Here is a 24641-nt window from a genome sequence, read left to right as displayed (position 1 = left end):
GAAAGGCTCTGCTGGGGGTGGTTGCAGAGAAAGTCTCCTGCAGTGGGTAGCTGCTGGAGCTTTTCCCCACTGCCTCCCAGAGCTTTTCTCTGCTTTTCACTGCTGCTGCTGAATTCTTTTCCTGAAGCATGGAAAGGCTCCAGCAGTGGGAAGGCAGTGGGACACGATATTGCTAAAAAATAATGGTATGAAAAGGAAGGGTGCTACTTTGGTGTGTAGAGAGCCAGGAAGGGTACATACCCTAAGCTTCTGGCATGTCTTTAATTTACTTGCCTGGGCAGTGCCTGACCATCAACACTGCTATTTATACCCGTGCTAGATGGGGCATGCAGTGTATATAGTCTAAATGCTGCCATAGGTGTAGACTTCTTGTTTGTTTACACAAGCCCACAGGCAATCAAATAAAAGCAGAGACATGGCATATCTAAAAATAAACAGTATAAAACTAGGTAAAGTCATGTAAAATATAGCTAATTTACACAGTTCAAATAGAAATGTCATATCTGGGTCTGATCTGTCAAAACACGCTTTACTTCTTGAGATGACAAATAATTTATTCTTTGATTTAGAGCTCACAATCTAAGTAAGTCTGAAAAGGCTGCCAAATCTGCCTGTATAAATCCCATGTATCTCATGCTTATGTCTAACAAGCTACTTTATAAAGTCAGAGTTGCATTTAGAATTCCCTGAATTTCTTGAAATTCTGATGACGGTTTTCTGCACACAACTGAGCAGAGCAAATCCCTTACGTTCAGTGACACAAAATAATCCAGTGACACTTCTGAAATTTTTTTTTCTCTGCACACACAATTTTGTGCATCACTGACTGTGTGCTGCGGATACACTCTTTGAATAGCTAACTCTTGCTGTACTCCTATGCAACTGGGTTTCAGCAAGTTCTCTAATCAGTTATATTCTTGGTTTATTCCAATAGGCTATTAACTGTTTCAGTAGCAGGTGTTGAATACCAAAGGTCTGTGATATAGATGGTCATATTTAAGTACAAGAAGGCAAGATTTGAGTCTCCTATGTTTTTAAATCAGCAGAGACCTACGGAATAGAGCATATTCTTTACATATTTTGAATAATGAGATTATAAATTGGGAAAATAATGGATTCTGTCCTTCTAGCTCTCCATGCATGGAGATCCCTTTTGTGTATTTTGGAAGCCTTACAAAATTCTGCACATCCATTCTGGTGGAGTGATTTGATTTTTTTGAATGGGCAAATAAAATATCTTTTTTTCATTAATAATCAATCAAGCTCGTGGAACGCACACACACACACACACACACTCACACACACACAATTAGTACTATTTAATTATTCATCCAGAGCCCTTTATTTTCCCAATTTATATCACGCTATTCAAGATACTTAAAGAAGACACACTGTCCTCTAAGTTTCTGCCTTGGCACATATTTGCCTGGGCTGCTGCATTTGAATGACAGGTTTGCAACACTGTATAATCATTTTTAATAGCAATTATGTAGCATTTAACAGCGTCCCACGCACTCTTCAGGCAATGAATGGGAGTTGATAAACAGGCAGTGGAGGGTCCGTTTATGGAGAATTTACAGGATCATTCCCGGTATATGTAACATGATAAATAGACAATGTGACCCTTTCTTCATTAACCAAAATCTTTTTCAGCAATGAATTGACTTTTCATATTCATCATAACCTTTGAAGCAACACCTAGTAATTTGCAATGACTACCATATCTAAAAGTGACCACTTGGAAACTATCATGGGGCAATGTGCCTTACAATACACCGGAGATGTGCTGAGGTGCATTAGCTAAATAAGACCTCGATTCTTTGTTCCAGCACTGAATTATTCCCCTGTTTCATATTTGTTTCTGTTCAGAACTTTCCTTCTACACTGGTCTCAAGGGTGCCTTATAGGCAGTAGTCTTAATAGCCAGCACACATGTTCTCCTTAGTTTACTAATAATTTACGGCAATTTGTAGCCTGTTAGTATAATAAATTTCTGAAACACTGTTGACACAAGTTGTTATCGTATATAAATGGCTGCATTTTGATAAATGAATGCAGAATGTTCCTTTGAAAGTACGCAGCTTTACTTTGGAGCATATGTTTCTGATTACATATACATTTCCAACTGAATGTGGGTGAAAATCTGCACTCAATGCACTCAGCATATGGGAGGACAAATAAGAGAGGGAGATGTTATTTTAATAATTTGAAAGGTTTTCCTTCTTGCCTTAACTAATCTCAGACTTTTGACACATCATTAAATTGAATTTGTATGGTAACCAGGCATTTGAAGATGATACAATACTTCAGTTTCATAAGAGCATAAATTTATCCTATAAACTTTGTGGATAGCCCAGTTCTGATGCTACATTACATTTGAGTCTGAGAATTTGTAGAGATACTGTCAGTCTCCATAGATTATCAGTAACACTTTGCTATTAGTGTTACCAATAACAACTGTTTGCTTTTCGCATATGTGTTCTCTCTCTATCTTACTGTACCTTGCTTGACAACTTGATTGAAAACAATCAACAGAAGGTTGTTGGAGAGCCTATATTCTTTTCTCTCTTCACCAGGCTGAAAGGCTGCAGAATAATTGGATACAAGGTCAAAGTTGTGGACACACAGATTTTGCCCACCCCAGTTATAGCAAGAGATACAGGAAGACAAACTATGTCTGTTGTGATGCACCATGGTCATATGATTGCCATGATGTATGTAATGTATTCCAGCCAGGGAACCCGGGCCAAAGAGGGGAATGAACGTACTAAGCTCCCGAATTACAACTCCCACAAAGCACTGTGATGGCTCAGGTGGACCCAGATTATTGTTTAACTGACCCAAAATGAAATATTTCAATTTGGTTCAACAAAATGAAATATTTCAATTTGATATTCCCAACAAAAAAAATGTAAAACAATTTCTGCAAAATCTAATTTTCCCTGTTGCAAATTTCAATGTTATGGAAATTGCATTTTTGGAGGGGAAAAAACAATTAAGTGGAATGTTTCCAGCTAACTTTAATTTTTACCATTTGTGCAGCTTTCGCTTTGTGATCCTCATGTACTTAATTATGTTCGATAACACATTGAGGGGTGGGGCGGGGCCATTGCTTACCCTTAGGGTTTGTCTACATGGTGAGGTAATGATCACTACAGGGGTATGATTTCTAAACAGCGCTAATGTGTTGCACATTCATTGGTTCGTGAGACCCTGCTGGTGCAACTTAAAGGTTAACTAGTGCACTTGAACTTGGTGTTCTTTCAACCAGCACAACATTAAACCATAGTACAGAACCTTTAAGGCACACTAGCAGAATCTACATGGACTTACTAATGCACAAAAGCAAGTGTGCTTTAGAAATTACACTCCGGTAGTGCACATTAGTCCCCCAGGTAAACAAGCCTTCAGAAGCTGCTCTATGGTTGTGAATACTATGCAAGCTGTTGTCATGCTTTTAAACTCCCATGTCTTCTTGCACGACACATGAAATAACAATACATCTCCTCTAAATATCTACATTGCCCACTTTCACCCATCTTCTCCTCCACGGCAAAAGGACAGATAAAGCAAACTTTGGAACGCATTATTAAATAATTAAATTCATAGGTTGATATGAGGAACGGATGGATGGCCTTGTGGTTGGGGCATTTGCCTGGGACATAGGAAACCCACCTTTGATTTCCTGCTCTGCCATGGCCTTCCAGTGTGACCTTAAACAAGTCACTTGGCCTTGCTGTGCCTCTGCCCCCTGTCTGTCTGGATATAATAGCACTGCTCTACCTCACATGGGTCCCAGAAAGAAGATGAGCACCACTGGGATCAAAGCAACTGCCCATTGAAATGTCATGAAGATGACCCCCCGTACAATTGAGTCGGTCACAGGATACATAGACACAGATGATATTAAATTAACAGAACAGTGACTTTTGTCTAGAAACGTCACTATATTATCTTTTTTTTTATTCGTCTCTCTTTAATATGTGAAATTCCACATAAGTCCCCATTTTTGATGCAAAAAGAATGGTTTTACAAAGGTCAAATTGTAGTACACACTGAATTTTCCCTGAGCAACTTTGAGGGATATTTACTGCCAGCTGTACTGTACATTGTATCCACTGGGGAAATAATCATTTTTTTTATAAACTACTGAAAGTGTATCTTAGTAAGGCTTACAATTTGGGGTGCAGGGTATCAAATACGCTTGTATATAAACAGAGAAACATATGCAAAATTTAAAGACAATTTTAAAAGGAGATCATATACATGACTCCATTTTGTGGGTTCAGCTACAGTACCAGAAGTTGTGGATGAGTCAGAGGTTAAGGGATGGGTGGAGAAAAAAAACAGGGTAGGGTCAGGAAAACTTCAGGAGGTGGGATTCATTTGTGTGGCACCCTCTTACCAGACAAGCCATGAAGAGCAGCAAAATAAGCAGAAGGAGCCTGCCTGAAATAAGAGTTCTGGCCAGAAAAGCAAGGTCTCAGTGCTATGGAAGTTGTGCAGCTGCAGATCTACATACATGCTTCTGAGAGGATTTTGGGGGAAGTTAGTGGGGTATCATCATCCGTGTTGCCAATTCTCAGGATTTTGTCCCAGGTCTTGCGAAATTTGGTGTTTTTTCTTAAAGCCTAAGATTCTGGAGTCAATTTATTAGATGAGAATCTCAGCTTTCATTTTTTTAAAAAAAAAGGTTCTACCCTTGTTTTGACAGAGAAAAGATTGGTAGTGTGACCTGAGTGTACCCTAATGGTTCAGAAACCAGAAGGCAAATAGAAAGAACCCATTTTTAAAAAAATAATCTTATGATTTTTAAGCCAATCTCAGGTGTTTTTGAGGCCTGACTCATGATTTTTGAATGCTTGGCATTAGTAAGTACTTCATCTTACTTGAGAGTGAATTGTTTTGTTTGTTTTTCATGTCAAGAAACTCAGTGTCTGCTCATAATGCTGGTTAGCTTAGGCCACAGTTGAGCAAGGTACTTATGCACATGCCTATCTTTGAGCACAAAATAGTCTCATTGAAGCTAATGGGAATACTCTCAGACTTTGAATTAACCATATGCTTAATTACCTTGCTAAATACACACCCTAGTGCTCTGTTTATGGTAATTGTTAGTTATCTCATGTGTCGTACTCCTTAAACTCAAACTGTATCTCCATGTGTAAAGGGTAACGATGTAAAGGATATCATTTAACGATGGTTTTGGCAGTAGAACAAGGGCTTTTCGAGCATATTGTAAATGGCTTATTTTAACGAGGTAGGAATGTGTTGTGCATAAAGTGCATTGCCTAGATAAATTGTGCGCTGGTGTGATACCCTTATTAATAATTAAAACTCTTGAATGTATTATAGTCTGATCCATGTCTTGATTGCTGCATTGTTTGCTCTATAGAAGACACTCTAAGAAACAGGGGAAAGGGGGATTTTCCCCTAAGAGGCTTCGTGGGTTGCTCAGTGGATTAGTGGCTTTTGGGTTCCCAGGTGATAATTCAGACCAGAGCTGACCAGAGAACCTTCAAATGATGTGCTCTGGAAGAGGACATCAGCATGAGCATGGGGTTGTTTCTTTGCAGAGTACCCTGCTGCAACATAAAGTCGACATATAGGTCCAGATTCTCAACTACATCCAAGCTCACTTCAATGCAGAGGGAGATGTATCAGAGAGCTGGTTGTGGCTCCCTGATCCTAAGCTGCCCAGCCCTGGCGCAAATGAGAGTTATAGGGGAGCAACTCTAATTTACATCAATGGCAGATGGGTCAAAGTGGAGCTCCGCTGTGGCCTTCACACCCTGCCTTGCCCCACTTCATCCTGATACACCGCAGGGTGGTCGGGGGAGTTGGTGCAGGAGTCTGTTCATTGTCAGAGAGTTTCCATGCACAGGGGGAATTTTCCATTGGCCTTCTCCTGTCACTTTATGACTTTGCTGATCAGAGAATCCACCCTATCGTAAATAGGGCAAAAGATATCATAGCCAGGGTGTTATCAGAGAGAATGTTAAAACACAGAATAGGGACACTGAATGGGAGCACCACTAATGTTCTGTTTTGTGTATGTTCCTTTACCACACTCACTACCATGTGAGCACCTAATATGGGCTCTGCATCACTGGGTGTGACTGTGGTGTAGTGATAATGCAAGGCAGAAATACCAATCCTTATTTCTTTATACATGAACTGTTACAAATCAAATGGATCTAGACTGAGCCCTGGTACAAGTGGGTGCATTTCTGCTGGCTTCAATGGAGTTGCATTTACTGTTTACGAGTGCTGTATTTGTCTCATGAACCTCCTTTCTTTGTGTTTCTTCTTCGTTTCTTTTTAAAAGTAAAACAAACTGTATTTAGAGGAAAAAACATTTGGAAGCAAATTTCTTAAATACACAAACCATTTTTCATGTATTGTGAATTTTGTATTTCTCTTTAAATGCTTACTTGGTGCTTTTAATGTATTTTCAGGTAAACCGGTTATGATTGTTACTGAGTATATGGAGAATGGCTCTCTGGACAGCTTCCTCCGAGTAAGTACAAGGTTGATGGCACAGTGTTGATCTTGTCCTGTCATCAATTTGTCTTTGCTATTGCTTTACTCTCAGTCACCATGAACTCTTGTCCCATGTTGTATCTTTCATTGTTTCTTTTATTTTGGGGTGTGTTGTGTGCTCACAAAGGCATCTAGAAATCTGGTATTCTGTTTTGACCCTTTACAATCAGATTTGTTTGGGGATTTATTGAAGAAAGCAGAAATGTTATTTAGTACATTCCAGCTTTGGGAAAAGAATGATTCACTAGCAATTACAACCGTAAATTGTTTTTATGAGGACTAAATTAATAGCTTTAATGCACTGATGCTTGCTGATATTGGTAGGTAGCCTATACATCATACCAAGCTCTATCCAAATAATGGTAAACTGTTAAGTTGAGCCAAGAGTTTAAATGCAAGATGTTTAGAGAATAACCTCTCACCATGAGGTGTAGAAATTTTGTGTTGCCAAGCTCTGTTAGCACATCCTCTTTCCCCACTCCTGCAATGTTTTGCTTATTTTATTCATCTTTCCTTTTAAAGCTGGTAATGGGCCTAACAAAACCTGAATGCTCCCCGTGTTACCAAGATTTACACAAGGCAAAACAACTAGTGTGCCAGAAGTAAACTCTCTCCTGGGGAGAAGCACCAGTTTTATTTTCATTTGTTAGGGTGACCTCAACTCTGACTACAGACCTTGCCTTGATTCTGTCGTGGTTGAATGACACTAGCCCTCAAATTCATAACAGTGAAATAGACATTGAACCCCAAAAGGAGATATATTATCAGCTCTTGTTTCGGTATATACTGTATATGTTACGATGTCTGCTGAAGCATATGAAATGCATATAAGTATTGTATATACTATCTATCTCAAATTGTATACCTTGAATAAAACTTTGGTCGTTCAAGACTGCAAGACCAATGATTGCTCTGATATATACACACATGCTGATTCAAGTATTTGTTACATATAATTCAGTGATTTTAGTCTGCTGTGTTGTTCAGTGTTCCACACTATTCCCTGAAAACCTAATCCAAAACCTGTTTAAGTCAATGGCAGGATTCCCACTCAGCTTCAGTGGGCTTTAGATAATGCCCTGAATGAAAAGCAAAGTTCTGTCAGAAATCATAATATGCACTCACGTGATTACAGACTGTGTAACAATACAAATTGTGACAAAGTTCCTCCTCTACCTTGGTGGGTCTTGCACTTATTGGCGGATTTGCTCGCTTTGGAGCTTCACGGCAGCCCTCAGTTTGGCCGTTTTCATGAACCCACAGTCCAGGTCGACTCCTCCTGTGTCTGACCAGGAGTTGGGAGGTTTGGGGGGGAACCCGGGCCCACCCTCTACTCCGGGTTCCAGCCCAGGGCCCTGTGGAATGCAGCTGTCTAGAGTGCCTCCTGGAACAGCTGTGAGACAGCTACAACTCCCTGGGCTACTTCCCCATGGCCTCCTCCCAACACCTTCTTTATCCTCCCCATAGGACCTTCTGCCTGGTGTCTGGTAATGCTTGTACACCTCAGTCCTCCAACAGTCTGCATTCTCACTCTCAGCTCCTAGCGCCTCTTGCTCCCAGCTCCTTACATGCGCACCACAAACTGAAGTGAGCTCCTTTTTAAACCCAGGTGCCCTGATTAGCCTGCCTTAATTGATTCTAGCAGCTTCTTGATTGGCTGCAGGTGTTCTAATCAGTCTGTCTGTCTTAATTGTCTCCAGAAGGTTCCTGATTGTTCTGGAACCTTCCCTGTTACCTTACCCAGGCAAAAGGGACCTACTTAACCTGGGGCTAATATATCTGCCTTCTATTACTCTCCTGCAGCCATCTGGCCCGACCCTGTCACATATCCCCCCCTCTGCTCAACACTGTGGGATTGGGCAACTTGGGACATCAGGCAGTGTTTTCATGACAAGCCATCTGCATTGCCATGGTGGCTTCCAGCCCGGTGTTGTATGGTGAATTGGAAAGATTGTAGGGACAGGAACCATCTGGTCACCCTTGCGTTCTTCTCTTTATTTCGCTGCATCCACTGGAGGGGTGCCTGGTCGGTCACAAGGATAAACCGTCGTCCCAGAAGGTAATAACATAGTGTTTCCATGGCCCATTTCACAGCTAGGCACTCTCTTTCAGCCACAGCATACTTCTGCTCTCTCCGGAGGAGTTTCCTGCTGAGGTAGAGATTGGGTGTTCTTCATCTCCGACCATCTGCAATAGGACAGCTCCCAATCATACTTCAGATGCATCTGTTTGTAAAATGAATTCTTTGTTGAAGAAACTATAAGCACGGGGTTACTGCAGAGGGCTGTCCGTAGATCCATGAATGCTTTCTCTGCGGCATCTGTCTACTTCACCATGTCTGGAACCCGGGCTTTTATCAGGTCTGTCAGGGGACTCGCTCTGGTAGCAAAATGGGGAATAAATCATCGGTAGTACCCCACCACACCCAGGAATGCCCGGACTTGCTTTTTCCGATTTGGCCGGGGACAATTTTGGATAGCCTCTAGTTTGTTTAGTTGGAACTTGACCGTGCCCCTTCCTACAATGTAGCCAAGGTATTTAGCCTCGGCTAGCCCTACAGCACACTTGGCTGGGTTGGCTGTGAGTCCAGCCCATCTTAGCGTGTTCAGAACCACTTCCACCTTTCCTAAGTGGGTTTCCCAGTTGGGGGTGTAAATAATCACATCATCCAGGTATGCTGCTGCATAACTGGTATGGGGCTGTAGGAGCTTGTCCATAAGACGCTGGAAGGTGGCAGGTGCCCCATGCAATCCAAAAGGAAGAACAGTATATTGAAACAGACCCTCTGATGTAGAGAGTGCCATCTTTTCTTTCGCATCTTTGGCAAGGGGAATCTGCCAGTATCCCTTTGTTAAATCAAGGGTGGTCAAAAATTGGGCATTGCCCAGGCAGTCAACTAACTCATCGATACGGGGTATGGGGTATGCATCAAATTTGGATATCTCATTCAGCTGGCGAAAGTCATTACAAAACCTAGTGGTGCCATCAGGTTTGGGCACCAACACAATCGGGCTTGACCACTGACTGTGGGACTCTTCGATGACTCCCAGCTCCAACATCCTTTTTACCTCTGCCTTGATCTCCTCCCTTTTTGCCGCTGGGACCCGATAGGGCCTTAAAGTTACCTTTGCCCCAAGATCTGTGATAATGTGGTGATATGTTTTGGTGGTCCGACCTGGTTTGATTGAAAACACATCCTGGTATCAGTTGATCATCTCAGTTACCACTTCCTTCTGGTTTGGTGTCAGATCAGGACGCACAGTACCTCTGCACTTCTTCATGTACTCCGGGCCAGAAGAATCATCGCAGGACCCATGCCAGGGTCTTCTCTACCCCCAAATGCCCCCCAAAAAGATGACTATGGACCAGACTTAATACAGCATTCTGGTGTTTTTGAGATACTAGGATCTGCTGTACCTTCTGCCCCTGTACTGATGCAACCCGGTATAAGAGATCCTTCTTCATTATGAAGTAGGGTCCTGGTCCCTGGGTTTTCCCTTCCACGGGGACCCCATCTATTTCGGTCACCTCCTTCCTAATGTTGTCGTTCCTTGGGTCTTCAGCCTGGTCCCATCCAAAATTTCCTGTCCCGGGGCTAATCTGCCCGAGATCTAGGGGGCCAATCTCTGTTACCTCTACTGGTTCAGAGGCGTTAGAGTGTGGGTCAGACTCGGGTGCTTCTCCCTCCTGGGTGGCCTCCTTTTCAGCTGCTCAGGTCCACCTACCTGCGAAAGCTACCCTCTGACTTTGGGCCAGTATTCGGGTTCCCAAGGCCTTAGCTGCCCTTCTTTCCCTTTTCGTCTTTCTACGCTGTCTGGGAGTGGAGAACAAATCTGGGGATATTTCAGAGAAGGTTGGGGGTTGACAATCTACTGTGGATGCCTCACTACTTTCAGGGCTTCCCCCTTTCTCCAATTCCCCTACCAGGAGTAAGTCTCCAAACCCTGGGAAGTCCCTCCCTATGAGCACTGGGTATGGGAGTTTAGGGACTACACCTGCTGCTACCTCAGTAGCCCACAGCAGCTGACTACACTTCACGGGCTTCCCTGAGACAAGCATGATAGCACTCCCCAAATCAACCAGTGCTGTGGTCTCTACCCCATTTAGCTTCACTGGTCTAGTGTACATATGCGGGGTTAGTGAGACCCCCACAAGGTGGATTAGGGAGCATGGGTCTGCCCAGTTCCCCAGGTTGCACCGCATAGGCTCCTCGGCATTGGGACACTGTGCAGCTATGTGTCTCCACTCCCCGCAGGCGTAACATCTGTATGGAGCCCTAGGCATTCCCCAGTCTCTTGGTTTAGGTAGTCTAACATCACGATCCTCTTCCCCCTCAGTGCTCCGACTCTTTGTGGCTTGTGGTGGGCCTTCAGCCCCTCTCTTTTTCCATCTGGGCTCTCCTGGTGGCCCAGTCACCCGAGCTTTAGTGCTTGGTGCTGCTAGGTTAACCCGGGGTGCTTCTTCCTTAACTGGTTGGGTCAGCTCTCTCGCCGTCCTTCGCCTTTCTACCAGCACAACAACTTCATCGTAGGTGGAAGGTTTGTTCTGCCTTACCCAGGCGCAAAGGTCTGGCGGTAGTCCTCTCATGTACCGGTCGATGACCAGAACCTCTAGTATCTCCTCCGGACTCCAGGACCCAGTTCATAACCACTTTCATGCGAGATGGATGAGGTCATATAATTGGGACCGTGGGGTTTTGTTTTCCTGGTACCTCCACTCATGATATCGCTGGGCTCGCACTGCGGTCGTTACCCCAGATCTGGCCAGGATCTCTGCTTTCAGCTGCGGGTAGTCTGCCGGAGCCTCTTCGGGCAAATCATAGTAGGCCTTCTGGGCCTCCCCACACAGGAATGGAGCAAGGATCGGGGCCAAGCCTCCCGCAGGGCTGTCCTCTCAAAGGCCAGGAGGTATGCCTCTACATCATCCTCCAGCGTCATTTTCTGCAGCCAGTTGCTGGCCCACATGATCTGCGTCCCATCGTGGCCGCGGTTCAGCTCTGTAAGGGCCTTTACCTGGTTTACCAGTTCCCGCAACATAGCCTGGTCCATCAGTAGGTGATTAGTTTCTTGCTGCAGCCACACTGCCTCCTGTTGGTGGCTGCCTGGACACGAGTAGCCTCGTGCTGGGTAACCATGGCTTGTATCAGTGCCCGCACTACCTCCTCCATTATGGTGAAAAAAAATGAAAATAGACCACCTTCCCTTTTTTTTTTCTCTTCCAAACACCCTCCTTCTTCCGCCGCGCTGTGGACACCAGACTCCACTTCCGACACCAGTTGTGACAAAGTTTTACCTTGCTTTACCTTGGTGGGTCTTGCGCTTATTGGCGGATTTGCTCGCCTTGGAGCTTCACGGCAGCCCTCAGCTTGGCCGTTTTTCTGAACCCACAGTCCAGGTTGACTCCTCCTGTGTCTGACCAGGAGTTGGGAGGTTTGGGGGGAACCCAGGCCTGCCCTCTACTCCGGGTTCCAGCCCAGGGCCCTGTGGAATGCAGCTGTCTAGAGTGCCTCCCACTGGAACAGCTGTGCAACAGCTACAACTCCCTGGGCTACTTCCCCATGGCCTCCTCCCAACACCTTCTTTATCCTCACCATAGGACCTTCCTCCTGGTGTCTGATAATGCTTGTACTCCTCAGTCTTCCAACAGTCCGTGTTCTCACTCTCAGCTCCTAGTGCCTCTTGCTCCCAGCTCCTCACACGCACACCACAAACTGAAGTGAGCTCCTTTTTAAAACCCAGGTGCCCTGATTAGCCTGCCTTAATTGATTCTAGCAGCTTCTTGATTAGAACACGTGCAGCCAATCAGTCTGTCTGTCTTAATTGTCTCCAGAAGGTTCCTGATTATTCTGGAACCTTCCCTGTTACCTTAGCCAGGAAAAAGGGACCTGCTTAACCTGTGGCTAATATATCTGCCTTCTATTACTCTCCTGCAGCCATGTGGCCCGACCTTGTCACAATACCCATAAAGTGGCAATGTTAAAGCTGCAAAGGAAAGACGATGGTGGGGCTGCACCTATGTACACAGCTAAATTAGCTGTGTGGTCAACTCCTTAATCCCTTGAATCACTCTGAACTGTCTCGGACCAGTTTTGAAACATTTCAGGAAAGCACAGGGATCCTCCTGTACCTGTATTCCTCACCAAAATATCAGTTTAGCCTAATATTTGCACAAAAAATATTATCCAGCCAGTTCTAGTGCCATACATTAATATCCATTTTCTCTCTTTTTTCAAATGCAGACTTTGTAATGGTGACCGCTTTATGTACATTATATCATCATACCACTTCCCTCATGTTCCTTTGCACTGCACATCAAATTTAAACTTTTTGTCTTTGCTTTCGGGGCCCTGCATCACACAATCCCAGCTACATCTTCAGCCTGATCTCTCCCTGCATTCTTATCCATGCTGTCTGCTCCACCAGCAACACTGGTCTTCATAACTTGTGTCTCTTTTTTTCACAAGCATCTATCAGTGTCTTCCTCCATGCTGCCCCTTTATGCCAAACACAGTTTAGCAAGACTCCACCCTCAACTCATTCCAGTCCCTCCTAAAAACTCTGCCCCTACAAAAAATGCTTTTCCTGCAAAACTTAAATTAAACAAAAAGCTTGAATCACTTATACAAATTCTAGCCTATAGAGAGTACCTGTACAATCTTATTTCTAATAATACTTGTCCTTGTTCCCATCCCTGAGGTATGTTATCTGCTCGTTTGCCTGCATGGTCCATTATTGATAATGCGAACTCTTCAGAGCAGAGACCTATTTTGTGTTCTCTGTGCAATGGCTAGCAATCTATAGGTCACTATAAAATGATAAATAATGTAGACTGCCTACTATTCAAACCCTGACTGGCCAAATACACCATGTCCTACCTTATTTACATAATGCAGTTTAACCGGTTCATTGGTACACTGTATTTCAGATATAATGTATTGATTTTTATTTGCTAATTTATTGATTGAAATTTGTATTTTTAATTTATCAAGTCATCAAAGTTAAGGCAAGTTTCATGCAAATGCATCCTTTCCATCCATGATCTCACTCTGAAAGTGAATGCCAATAGGCTTTTCAAACACTTGACTGCCACTTCAGTGCCAGCTCTGCCATATGTTCAGCTAATGTTTAGACAGCCAATATTGTCCCTTAAGAACAATGGTCAAAAATAAAACTTATGCCCCTGTCTTTCAGTCGGGTTCATGTGGTCTTGCCCATGTGTGAGTGAAGAGTCCCATTTATATAATAAGCCTCCGCATGGGGCACAGGAGGCCCCACGCACTGATGTGACTGCAGGAGTGGGGGTTTAATGTATTTGAAAGCTGATCACTGAATACGTTTTATTTTTGGTCATATGTCGATTCACATAGCAAGATGGAAGCAATATTGTAATTAGCAAAACACATGAGCAAGAGCTTGGAGGCTGAAAACCTTTGCCTGTTGGTAGCCAAATTATGAATGCATGAATATATTGGTTTTCAGCCTAAGAACAGTGACATAGTGATTTTGATTCTGAGGCTGAGGACAATTTTGGAGAACAAATTTAAATTTGGATGGCATTTAGCAATTTCTGAGTCAGATAAGCATTTGCAATTTTTAAAATTGCTTCTCTATCCGTATAACTTATACGATTGCGCCGTCTGAGGCAGGGATTTTCCTAACAGACGGATCAGTGCGAATTCTGTGTTTAACTCCCATCGGCTGCCTTGAAAATCCTAGCTCAGTGAATGCATACAGTTTAGATTTATCTGACATTTGCACCTATCTTATATTTGGAAAATTGAAATTCAGGTGGGAGTAAAAGCAGGAACAGCAAAATTTTATCTGAACTTAAAGCCTGTCCCTTGTTTGCCTCCAGTTGATTAAGAGATTCCTCTCCTTTAGTCACAGCATTTTCATGGATGCTTTTTATCTTGGGTCTCTGTCTTGCAAGTCCTCCACATGCAGAACTCCCAGGAACTTCAATGGAAAATCTGTGCATGGCGAACTTGTACAATCAGTCTCTTAATCATGCATTCTGTATGTTTGCAGAAACATGATGCTCAGTTCACAGTCATCCAGCTAGTGGGCATGCTTCGAGGGATAGCATCTGGTATGAAGTACTTGTCAGATATGGGTTATGTCCATCGTGACCTAGCTGCACGTAACATCCTCATCAATAGTAATCTGGTGTGCAAAGTCTCGGATTTTGGCCTCTCGCGTGTATTGGAGGATGACCCAGAAGCTGCTTACACAACCAGGGTGAGTTCATATGTTTATGCCTTTCTTAATTATAGCTATAAAACTGGGGTGCTGGAAGTGCAGCCTGAGGCCACATATGACCTCAAGACCATATGACCTCAAGACTCCTAAACTGGGGCACATGGACCATCCTGTCCTGTGGAGCTTAGGAAAATCTGATCAATAGCTGGTTAAACTTGCTGGTGAGCTCACTGCAGTCAATTCCTACACATTTGTCAAGGAAGATACAAGTATAAAATTATAGCTCTGCATTTATAGTTGGTGGAAAATCATTCTGTGGATACGTTCTCTTACGGGGGCAAGTAGAGTACATATACTGCACACCCCCCTCGCATGGGTATAAACAGCAGTGTGAACAGCAAAGCACTGTTTAGATGAGTAAAGACATGCCGGAACCTTAGGGTACATATCTTATATGGCTCTCTCCTCACCCAAGCAGTGCCTCCCCCATTTACACTGTTATTTTTAGCAGTGTGGTGGTCTGGTGCCTCTCCATGGCTGGAGCCTTTCCCCACCACAGCAATGAAAGGCTCTGGCAAAGGGGAGGCAGCAGGGAATGGTACAGCAGATTGCCCTTTAATGCAGATGATTGTATAGCAAACATTACATGTCATTTTTACCTTAACAGAGTTAGGTCATCAAAGAAACAATACATGTTTATTAAATGCTAGAAAATGAGACTTCAGCGGGACAGCTTAGAAGGCAGTTAACTGGACATGAATGACTTTCTTCCGTTCACACTTATATTAGTTAACAACAGAAGTAACTCTATTGAAATCAATTAAGCTACAACAGTATGTGAAAGCATAGTGAGAGGAGACTCAAACCCAAAGCTTTCCATCTGTGGTTTGCCACCGAAAAACTGTTAGAGACAAACTGGTAGTTCATTACTAGAATTGGTCAAAATTTTGCAGAAATGTAGAAGTTTATCTGTTTGCATTGTACAGGGTCTGGAAAGGACCTACTTTTCTTCCCTCTCCCTTCCCACAAGAATTTTCAATTTTGAAAAGCCAAAAAATGTTCAGGTGGGTGGGGAATCAATTTAATGTAAAACAAGAGAATAGGGAAAAAAGAAAACAACAAGGCTGGGAGGGAGGGAGAGTGCGACCAAAAAGGAATGGAAAGAAGAAACAAGAAAAAAAGGAACATCCAAAACATTAAAACATAATTTTAAGAAATACTATACAAATATTTTCCAAAATGTTCATTTTTTAAAAAGCTAATTTTTGGACCAGCTCTATTCATGACCATCTGATGGTCCTGGGGGTAGGGAGGGTTTATGTGAAATCAAGCACATTTAGCCACTGTGGTGGGGCTTGTGTGAATCAGGTCCCTCAGTGGTGACTATTCTAAGTGATCACTTCCAAGTATGGTTGTTGCACTGCAGGATTCCTCCCCTTCCCTGCATAATTTGTATGCCCGCCAGCTGGAGTGAGAGAACCTTCACCTGGCCTTAGCAAGGTGGGTGAAAAGGAACAGGAAGGGAAAAGAGATTCTCTCAAGAGCAGGAGAAGGGAACTTTTCCCCAACCCTCTACTCCCAGCTTAGGTATGACCAGATATGGGAGCTCACCAGAGCCAGGAGACCCCAAGGAGTGGAGTGCCTCTTGTCTGCCTTCTTGATTGCACTCTGCCTGAAGAGGCACAGAGATGAGACTCTCTGCTACTCCTTCTTTTGTTTTGGTAAAGGTGGAGTGGAGCATGCCAAAGAATTCATGCCATGGACCCAGGGCTGAGGAAAGCCTGGGCCTTTTCCATTTTCCATGCTCAAGTCTTAAAGGGGCAGGGCAATAATTTTCCTTTGGCCATTTTTTCATTATTTTGGAGCCTGCTGCTACTGCCTGAGGCAAACAACATGATGGCCTCTTTAAGACCTAAGAAACTTGTGACTCCCTGGTATGCTGGAACAAAAAGGTGCCTGGGGAGAAATAGCTGTGCATCAGTCAGTATAGCAAAAGGCTTAAAAAGGAAGTGGAGTTCATTGAAGATGAATCGTGTGTGCTGAAGTGTGTGAGTTGCAGGTTCCCTGAGTCGGAAATACAGAGAAGAGATTTATGTGATACAGGAATTTCTGGTCTATGCAGGAATCTGATGTTCCAATGGTAGTGCTGAAGTCTTCTTTTCTGCCTACACTCCATCTCCTTTCTATGTCTCTCTGCTTATTTACATTTAGATAAAGAAATCAGATGTGAAGAAACCATTTTGCAAAGCTCATGTGCTCATGTGTGTTTGATAAACCCCATCTGCCATTTATGGCACACACACAAACTACTGCAGGAAGTTACCAACATGATTAGAATCTCTTAATACAATCTAGACCACATCAAATTTCGTTCACAGGATAAATGGGAGACTGTATAGACATCCTTTGAAATGGCATCAGAAAGCATGCTCCAGAGGTGGGGAAGTCACTTTGTTCACCATTAAGACATCACTGTTTAGCTCTGAGATTGTTTAGATCCTCATTTGATTTCCCTGCTACGATAATCCAGAGTGCCTGTGCTGCTACTTTAAATTCATATGGGTGAAAGGGGGGGCAGCTGGATTGGTGGTTGTCACAAAAGTTTGGTGATAAGATAAAGGAGTTTCAAAGCTCCGGGCTGCCAGTACAAATCCAGTCCAGGTCAGTAAGGACCACACGTTACCATTGTGTGATGACCGTTCTAGGTGAAATGAGTTGGTGGTTGCCCTCTGGAAGGTGCGAGTGCCATTTGTTACAAAAGCCACCATTTACTTTTGTCTCTAGCTGGCATTCTTGCTGGCTGTCTCAGCAGAGAGGGCAGTGATTGAACAGGCATGTGTATAAAAGCTATCTTCACACATCTACAAAGTGTGGGTAACACTTTCAAAAGTGTCTAGATTCCATTTCAAAAAAGTGATCTAGGCACTTAAGTCTCACTTGGTCGCTTTTGAAAATTTTACCCTGAGTCCTTCTCAGTTCTGTTTCAGGCTCATTAGCAAAGAGAAGGAAAGTTTGCACTGCTGATGCCTTGTTATTTAGCTCAACAGAAGACTGTTTCCTAGACTGTTAATCCCAAGAGATTTCACAGCCACTAAATTCATATGAAGGAAAAAAAGGGACCAAGTTTTAAAATAATGGAATAGTCCCATAGAGTTTAACACATTTACCAGCTAAAGGGAGGGGTACTGGTTACTCAGAAGCTTTCTGAAATTGACTAAAGAAATCAAAGCCGTAACCGTATTTCCAAATGTTCACTTTCAGATAGTGAAATAAGATATCTTAAGTGGCTTTGTTGTTTGATAATCCAGGCCCCAGTCCTGCAAAGAGAACTCATCCAGGCAGAGCCCCTGTGCATGTACAGACCCTCTGTGCAGAGCCCCAGTCACTTGTGCCATTCTTTGCTCGGGAGCAGGGCCTTGATATCTACATTTCCATTAGGAATATAATTCCACAGTCTTTATAAATAAGTAATCAGTAATACTCATGCTGTTCTGCAAGTCCTCTGAAGCCCAATGTAAAGATCACACTTGCATAAGGGCCATAGTTGTGCTTCTCAGATACATAATATTTATGGACTGTAAACTAGTGACTACTTTAGACCACTATTTAAATGCACATTTAGGCACATCACCAGTGTGCCTGACATTTAATTGAAGAACGCAGTCCAATTAACTCTTAGTCGCTCTCTCTTCAGTCATAGTTCTAAATCCTGCCCGGTGTTGTGTGGGTGCCTTGGAGGGTGAGACCATAGGAAGCCCCTCTTGCTCTATCCCACCTCCCCTAAGCATTTACATAGTTACAGGGTAGGATTGTCACCTACCACTCAAGAGGACACTACCTCATGGGTTATGTCCATTAATGCACAAGGGGAATCACATTCTGCTAGTTAAGGGAATTGGTCAGGCCTCCAGCAGCCACTGTGAGCCATCCTGTCCTGTACCAGCCAGATGGCTCTTGGACTTACCTCATGCCCAATACAACACTGATTCTCCTGTCATGTGACCCTATAGAATATGGGTCTGGATTTTGCCCTTTAATTTTTGCTGCCAAATTCTTCTAACCCGTTTGTTAAAATCTGTTTCTCTTGATTCCTTTCTTCCCAGGCACTTGGTCAAGTGTCCATGACTTTCACTTTCTAACTGATTATAAATAAAAATATGAGATTGGGATACGTAGGCCTGGAAGCAGCGGCTGTGTATTGGAGTAGCAGACGCACTCGAAATAAATTGAAGTTTTTGTTTAGTTTCAGCAGATTTATGCTTCACAGTTCAGATACAGTAAGAATCACAACTCTCTTCGACAGCAAACAAAACCTTCAATTACTACCGACACTTTTGCTCCAGCACACAACAGCAGCTCTCAGACCTAGATAGCCCTGGCTACTGATTTGCTACAACCAAGGTCTGTAGCTGCTGTTTCTGCAACTATCACCTACTCCCTCCTTGCATTTGGGTGAAAGTTCTCTTTTCCCTTTGTTTGAAAGTATCCCACATTTTTACCTTTTTGTGAGGCACTTACACAGGTGATGAAACGAGAGGTGACTGACATTGCTTTGCTTATATCTACTGTACTTAGCGTAGACTTTCCCAGGGTTTTTTCTGGGAAAGTGACCCAAGTGAATTATATGAGAGAGTGGAAGAGCCATAGTTTGGGACACATTCTGGAGGGTGTTATATTTTGTACATTGGTCTTAATTTGTATGTCTTGTCAGTCAATGAATGTTTGCACAGTCTCCCTGAACTTCAAGTGGGTGTATTTTAAAAAAAAAATCTAAGAAATAAATTTAGTGTAGCAGTTGAAAGTCACTGTAGTGGGCTAGGCAGAGGGGAAAAATAGAGAGAATAAATAACATAAAATAATATACATGTTTAGGTAATCAGCTCCAAGTGTGTTACAAAGACATTTTCTTACACTATGCAGTGTGCCGTAGCGCTGTAACATTATATATTCAATTCACTAGCTATAGTAGCATGCAGCCATTTGAATTAGCTGAGCTTGTGCTTTTCATTTTTTCTTCATATGATCATATAAAGCATATTAATAAGCCTGTGGCTTTGTTTGAGGCTAGGGTCATGATTAGGAACGGGTGCAGAGCTTCTGCATTATGTTACTACGAGTGGATCTGGTGGGTTACCCTCAGTATTTTTATATTTTTAATTTCCATCAGTATGATAATGTCAAACTCACACTGACATAGCAGGAAACTAAGAGCCCCTGGTCTTAAAATGTTGCCAGATTCTAAAGTAATGACATACTCCCATACACATGTAACTGTCACGTGACTCAGACACTGTCTGACATGACATTATTCTGCATGCCTGGACAGGTCCCCACAACAGCCCTTTGTTTTCTCTTGGTTACTTTGTTTTATGCCGTGCTGGCCAAATCAATGCTCCGCTATCAGTGCTTAAGCTGGGGTGCACCCATTTCACAATCCTGGGGTTCAGCTTCACATCTTTCTTTAAAAAATAAAGAAAGAGGAGGATGCAGGGGCAAAAAGAGTCTAGCTTGCTATTTTTTCCCTAGTTACACTTAAAAAGAAACTGTGCTGAAAGTGTACATAATGGTTTCTTGTCTTCAGAAAATAAATGGAAAAAAGGACACAAATAGGTAACAGTACACATGCATGTACATACTTATACACTTGATTACACCTTTTTTTTTTGGCATGCACTGGTGGGTCTCTGTGGGCATGACAATCGCATGCAGATTTCTGTAGGCATAACTATAGGTCCTCATTCTGAAATTTGGTTCTATGGATTCCGGTTTGCCCACTTGCTTTTAATTTTAAAGAACAGTAGCCCAGCAATATTAGCCAGGGTTTTGCCTGCGTTTATGGAAGGGGCTTTGAGATGTAAGAAGCCCCATCTTTGGCAAATGCCCATTTATGTTTCACAGCCTAATAGAAAATGTTTGATTTAGTCTATTGTGTGATTAACCGTAAGTTATATGACGTCTTTGCTATGGGTAAGTCATAAAAATGAACCAGATGTGTTCTGTTGGTGTTCATGTAAACTCCAGCTCAGACAAGCAGTTCTTACAGAGAAAGAAGATGGAGGAAAAAAGATTCTCCTACTTGAGCAATCACTAAGTGCTCTCTTTCAGTTTATTGGCTTTTAAAACTAGAGTAGCTTGTATAGTTTATTCAAAAAATGGATGAGTGCATAAAAATTCCAAGTTCAGTTTGCTACAATTAATGGGACTGTTTTATTAGTTATTTAAAATATGTGGAAATATGTGAAAATGTTGCACCAGTTTTAAGAAAAAATCCTTAGTTTTTGGTGCTGAAATTATAGTCTGATAAGCAGGACCCATTCAATGTCAGTGGATACTTGTAGCTAAAATAGCTAAAACACCTTGCTAAAAGCTTTGGTTTCACTCACATTTATGAAAGCCTTCTTCCGTCTCTCAGTAGAAGTATTTCCCAGGAACACTGCATAAACTCGTATTTGATTTTCAATTCTGGTTGCTTGGGTTCTATAATCTGATTTTTAGAAAATTCTAGTCACATATGAGAGATTCTGTTTGATTTTAAAATATTACTTTTGAAAAAAAAATTAAATGTTTTCTGTGGAATTTAGATCTAAAATGGCTCAGTTTTCTCAAAATGTTGAACTTTAAATGTTTTAAACTAGCTTTCCAGTTTTATTTTCTACTGTTTTCCTTTTTTTTTAATACATTAATTAAATTTTAGACTCTTCCTCTTTTGCATGAATTCGTAGTTCTGCGGTGAAGGCTGACAAATGTGCTGTTGCTTTTGACTTGAAATTAGTGCCAGAATTTCCTGCCATATACTGTGCTGACTGAATAATAGCTTCCATACAACATGCAGTTGAAATATTTCACTTTGTAGTATTACGGGTCCTAGTCTGATCTGGTTATGAAAATGGTGTATTGTATCCCTTGCTTTTAAGTTATGTAGATTTATTATGCTTCTTATATACTTGTACCTCTATAAACCTATCAGGTATTGTGATAGGGGAGCAGAGGAGTTGTATGTTTCTCAGAAGTAACTCATATATCCCAAGATCTAAGGGTGAAATCTTGGGACCATTGAAATCAGTGGTCCCAGGATTTCACCCCCAATGCATAGATGAATGCCTTCAGTATCATGAACAGAGCTATGGTAGACACGTAGGAGAGAAAAAAAGCTCTTCACTTTCAATGAAATTTAACTTTGCATAGATAGGCACACATTCTTCATAAAATCAATGAAAATGTGCATAAAAAAAGAACTTCTGATGTTTTACCGAATTTGTCTTTCACGTAATAATTTCTAGAACACTGGAGACTAATGCCACTATTTTTATTAATTAAATAATTTTTCCCTTTAAGATGATGTCAGGTAAGGACTTTGTGCTTCCCCTCCATGAAGGGCTTTCCTTTCAATCACAGACTAATTTTTGGCCCTTGACATCTGGTGACTTCTACAAGATCCAGTCAGAATGGTCTTGATTTTAGACTTGTACTGTAAGTTATATTTTATTGTTATTTCCCATGTTCCTGGGATGCCTACATTTTATCTACACGTATGTGTCAGCCAGTCTCTTCCTTTTCTAAACATTTTCAGAAGCTGAAGCTAGTTGGGGTGGAAAGCACTTAGGGCTGTATGGGAGTCAGATCCAAATTTGCATTTATTCCCTTGCATTGTGGTGTTAGAAATTGGCACTCACTTTCTCTTGGGGAGAGTAAAATTGTATTTTGCAACCATTTTAATCTCACTTTGTTCTTGGCTCTTAATTCAAGATTGGCCATGACCAGGTCAGCTCCTAAATCAGTTCCAGGAATTCAGACTTTTGGTGTGTCAGCTCTTGAAGGCTCTCATTTGACATCATCTTAAGAGGAATAAATAGGCTATTACCTGCATGTAAGAAAAATAACATCATTATTTTCCTAAAATAAACAGAATGTTATATTAAATAGCAGGTATTAAACGGGAATACTCAGTATCTGAAGGCAGTTGATGTTTGCACTGAGTTGCTTATTCATAGAATGGGCAAAGAGCAGAGATGGCTATGCTGATTCTTTTGGATCTGGCCAGGGTATTTAATATCATTGGCCACAACATGGTATTTACATGTCTGTAAACCTGGTGGTTTAGCTGGAGTCGTGCTTGGGTAGATCAATTATTTTTCCTTGGAGAGGACCCAGAGGCTAGTAGCAGACTATTGTTCATCTGCTCAAGTCCTTTGTCATGTGGTGTACTGCAAGTGTATATTCTGCCTGCCCTCTATTCATTGTGTAGATGAAACTAGTAGGGGACAATGTGAGAGATTCTGGGTTGTAGTGCTGTAAGTATGCTGAAGATGCTTAGCTCTCTGTCTCAATTTCTCCCAAATCAGATGGTGCAATCAGTTGGCTTTCCTGGTTAGATTGGTGAGCTGGGAACACCTGGATGAATCGCCAGAAGTGATATCTGAATCCTCTCTTGAGGGAGTTTGTCCCGTGTTTTTCACACAGGTTCACAATATAGGATCCACTGCTGTTTTAGAAAGCAGAATAGTTGCTTTTTCCCTATCTTTGCTTAGCTAGGAAGTTGCAACTTTTCCTATCGAAGCAAAGCTCAACAGTTATCTGTTCCTATGTTGTCTCCTAGCTACAAACTGCAAAGTGCCTATCCTTGAGGATCTCTTAGAAAATTCACTTAAACGCAGAATTCTGCTGCCGACATACTCATCGGTGTTTCATGCTGGCAACACATTACATCTGTGTTCCAGAGACTGAAGTGGGTACATATTCATTTCCAGATGTAGTTCAAAGGTTGTGTTTGATCTATAAAAGTCCTTTGTAGTTTAGGTCCCAGGTAGCATAAAGGTAATTTTACCCTGACAGTTGAAAGCAGCTGGGACATGTAAGGAGACAGTCCCTAGAATTGTACTTCTGAAGACTGGACAGACTCAGTGTAAGGCCCTTGCTTCTCAAATCACTTTCCCCTTCCACTGACAGAACCCAGTCATGTGATATGGTTTATTGTTTACTCAGGCTGTTTCTGAGCTGGTGAGATGAACAGGAGGGTTTCAGTCGAGAGACTTTTCAGAGTTGGAGTGTATATGGGTGTCGGTGTGTTTTGTACCTTTAGATTACAGCTCTTCTATTCGCATTTACTTGTTTATTGTGTGACTCTGGAGAGACTGCTATAGACAAATTGTATGCTTAAAAATAAATACATATAATAGAAATAGTGGGTTGAAGCAGTGGGTTTGGTGATTAACACTCTTGGATTCAGGAAAGTTGGGTTTAATCATCAGTTCTGCCACAGACTCACTGTGTGACGTTGGGCATGTATGAAAAGAGGACAGTATTATTCCTCTTCCTCAGAGAGGTATTAAGACCATACATTTCTAAATGTTTGTGTGGCTCTCTAATGCTATAGCAGTGAGGGCTGTGGGAAAAACCTACAAATACAAAGCATTTTACTCAGTGTGAGCAGGGAACATCTCATATTGGGTGTTGAGTCTGAAAGAGGAAGACTGTTCTGGGAAGTGGCTTCAAAAACTGCCCTTTACTTGTTTGGGGTTTTATTTACAGTGATGGGGGGACAGCAAAAGGGACTAAACCCACCCAATTTTGAGTGATTCATGTGACATGAAGGTTGGTGTAATGGTTAGGGCATGAGCCATTGGCTCAGGAGAACCAGGTCCACCACAGACTTCCTGTCCCTGCGGAGGTCTGTTCCCCAACTCTTAAATGATGATAATAGCCCTTCCCTGCCTCACAGGGCTGTTTTGGGATCAATGCATTACAAATTGTGAGACACTTAGATTATACAGTAATGGAAGTTCCTATATAGATATCGTTTGAGCTGAAGCCTGAGCTGGATCTTTCACCAGTGCTACATATACTATACATCCCTGGTGTTGGAACCTACTTAAACCTGTCATTGTATTCTGCATTCAATTA

The 24641-nt window shown here is 42.3% G+C and overlaps 1 protein-coding gene across 3 annotated transcripts in view; it reads left to right on the top strand.

Annotated features, from left to right (window-relative positions):
* EPHA3 (EPH receptor A3) overlaps window positions 1–24641 on the top strand; it is a 311971-nt gene that overhangs the window by 260651 nt on the left and 26679 nt on the right. For all 3 annotated transcript variants that reach the window (XM_075118146.1, XM_075118145.1, XM_075118150.1), the window contains exons 12-13: window positions 6459–6520; window positions 14571–14780. In XM_075118146.1, the coding sequence (XP_074974247.1) occupies window positions 6459–6520; window positions 14571–14780 (272 nt within the window). The remainder of the gene's footprint in view (window positions 1–6458; window positions 6521–14570; window positions 14781–24641) is intronic.

The sequence above is a fragment of the Caretta caretta genome, chromosome 1 (assembly GCF_965140235.1).
Source record: "Caretta caretta isolate rCarCar2 chromosome 1, rCarCar1.hap1, whole genome shotgun sequence".
In the NCBI taxonomy this organism is placed as follows: Eukaryota; Metazoa; Chordata; order Testudines; family Cheloniidae; genus Caretta; species Caretta caretta.
This window is presented reverse-complemented; position numbering and strand designations above follow the sequence as displayed.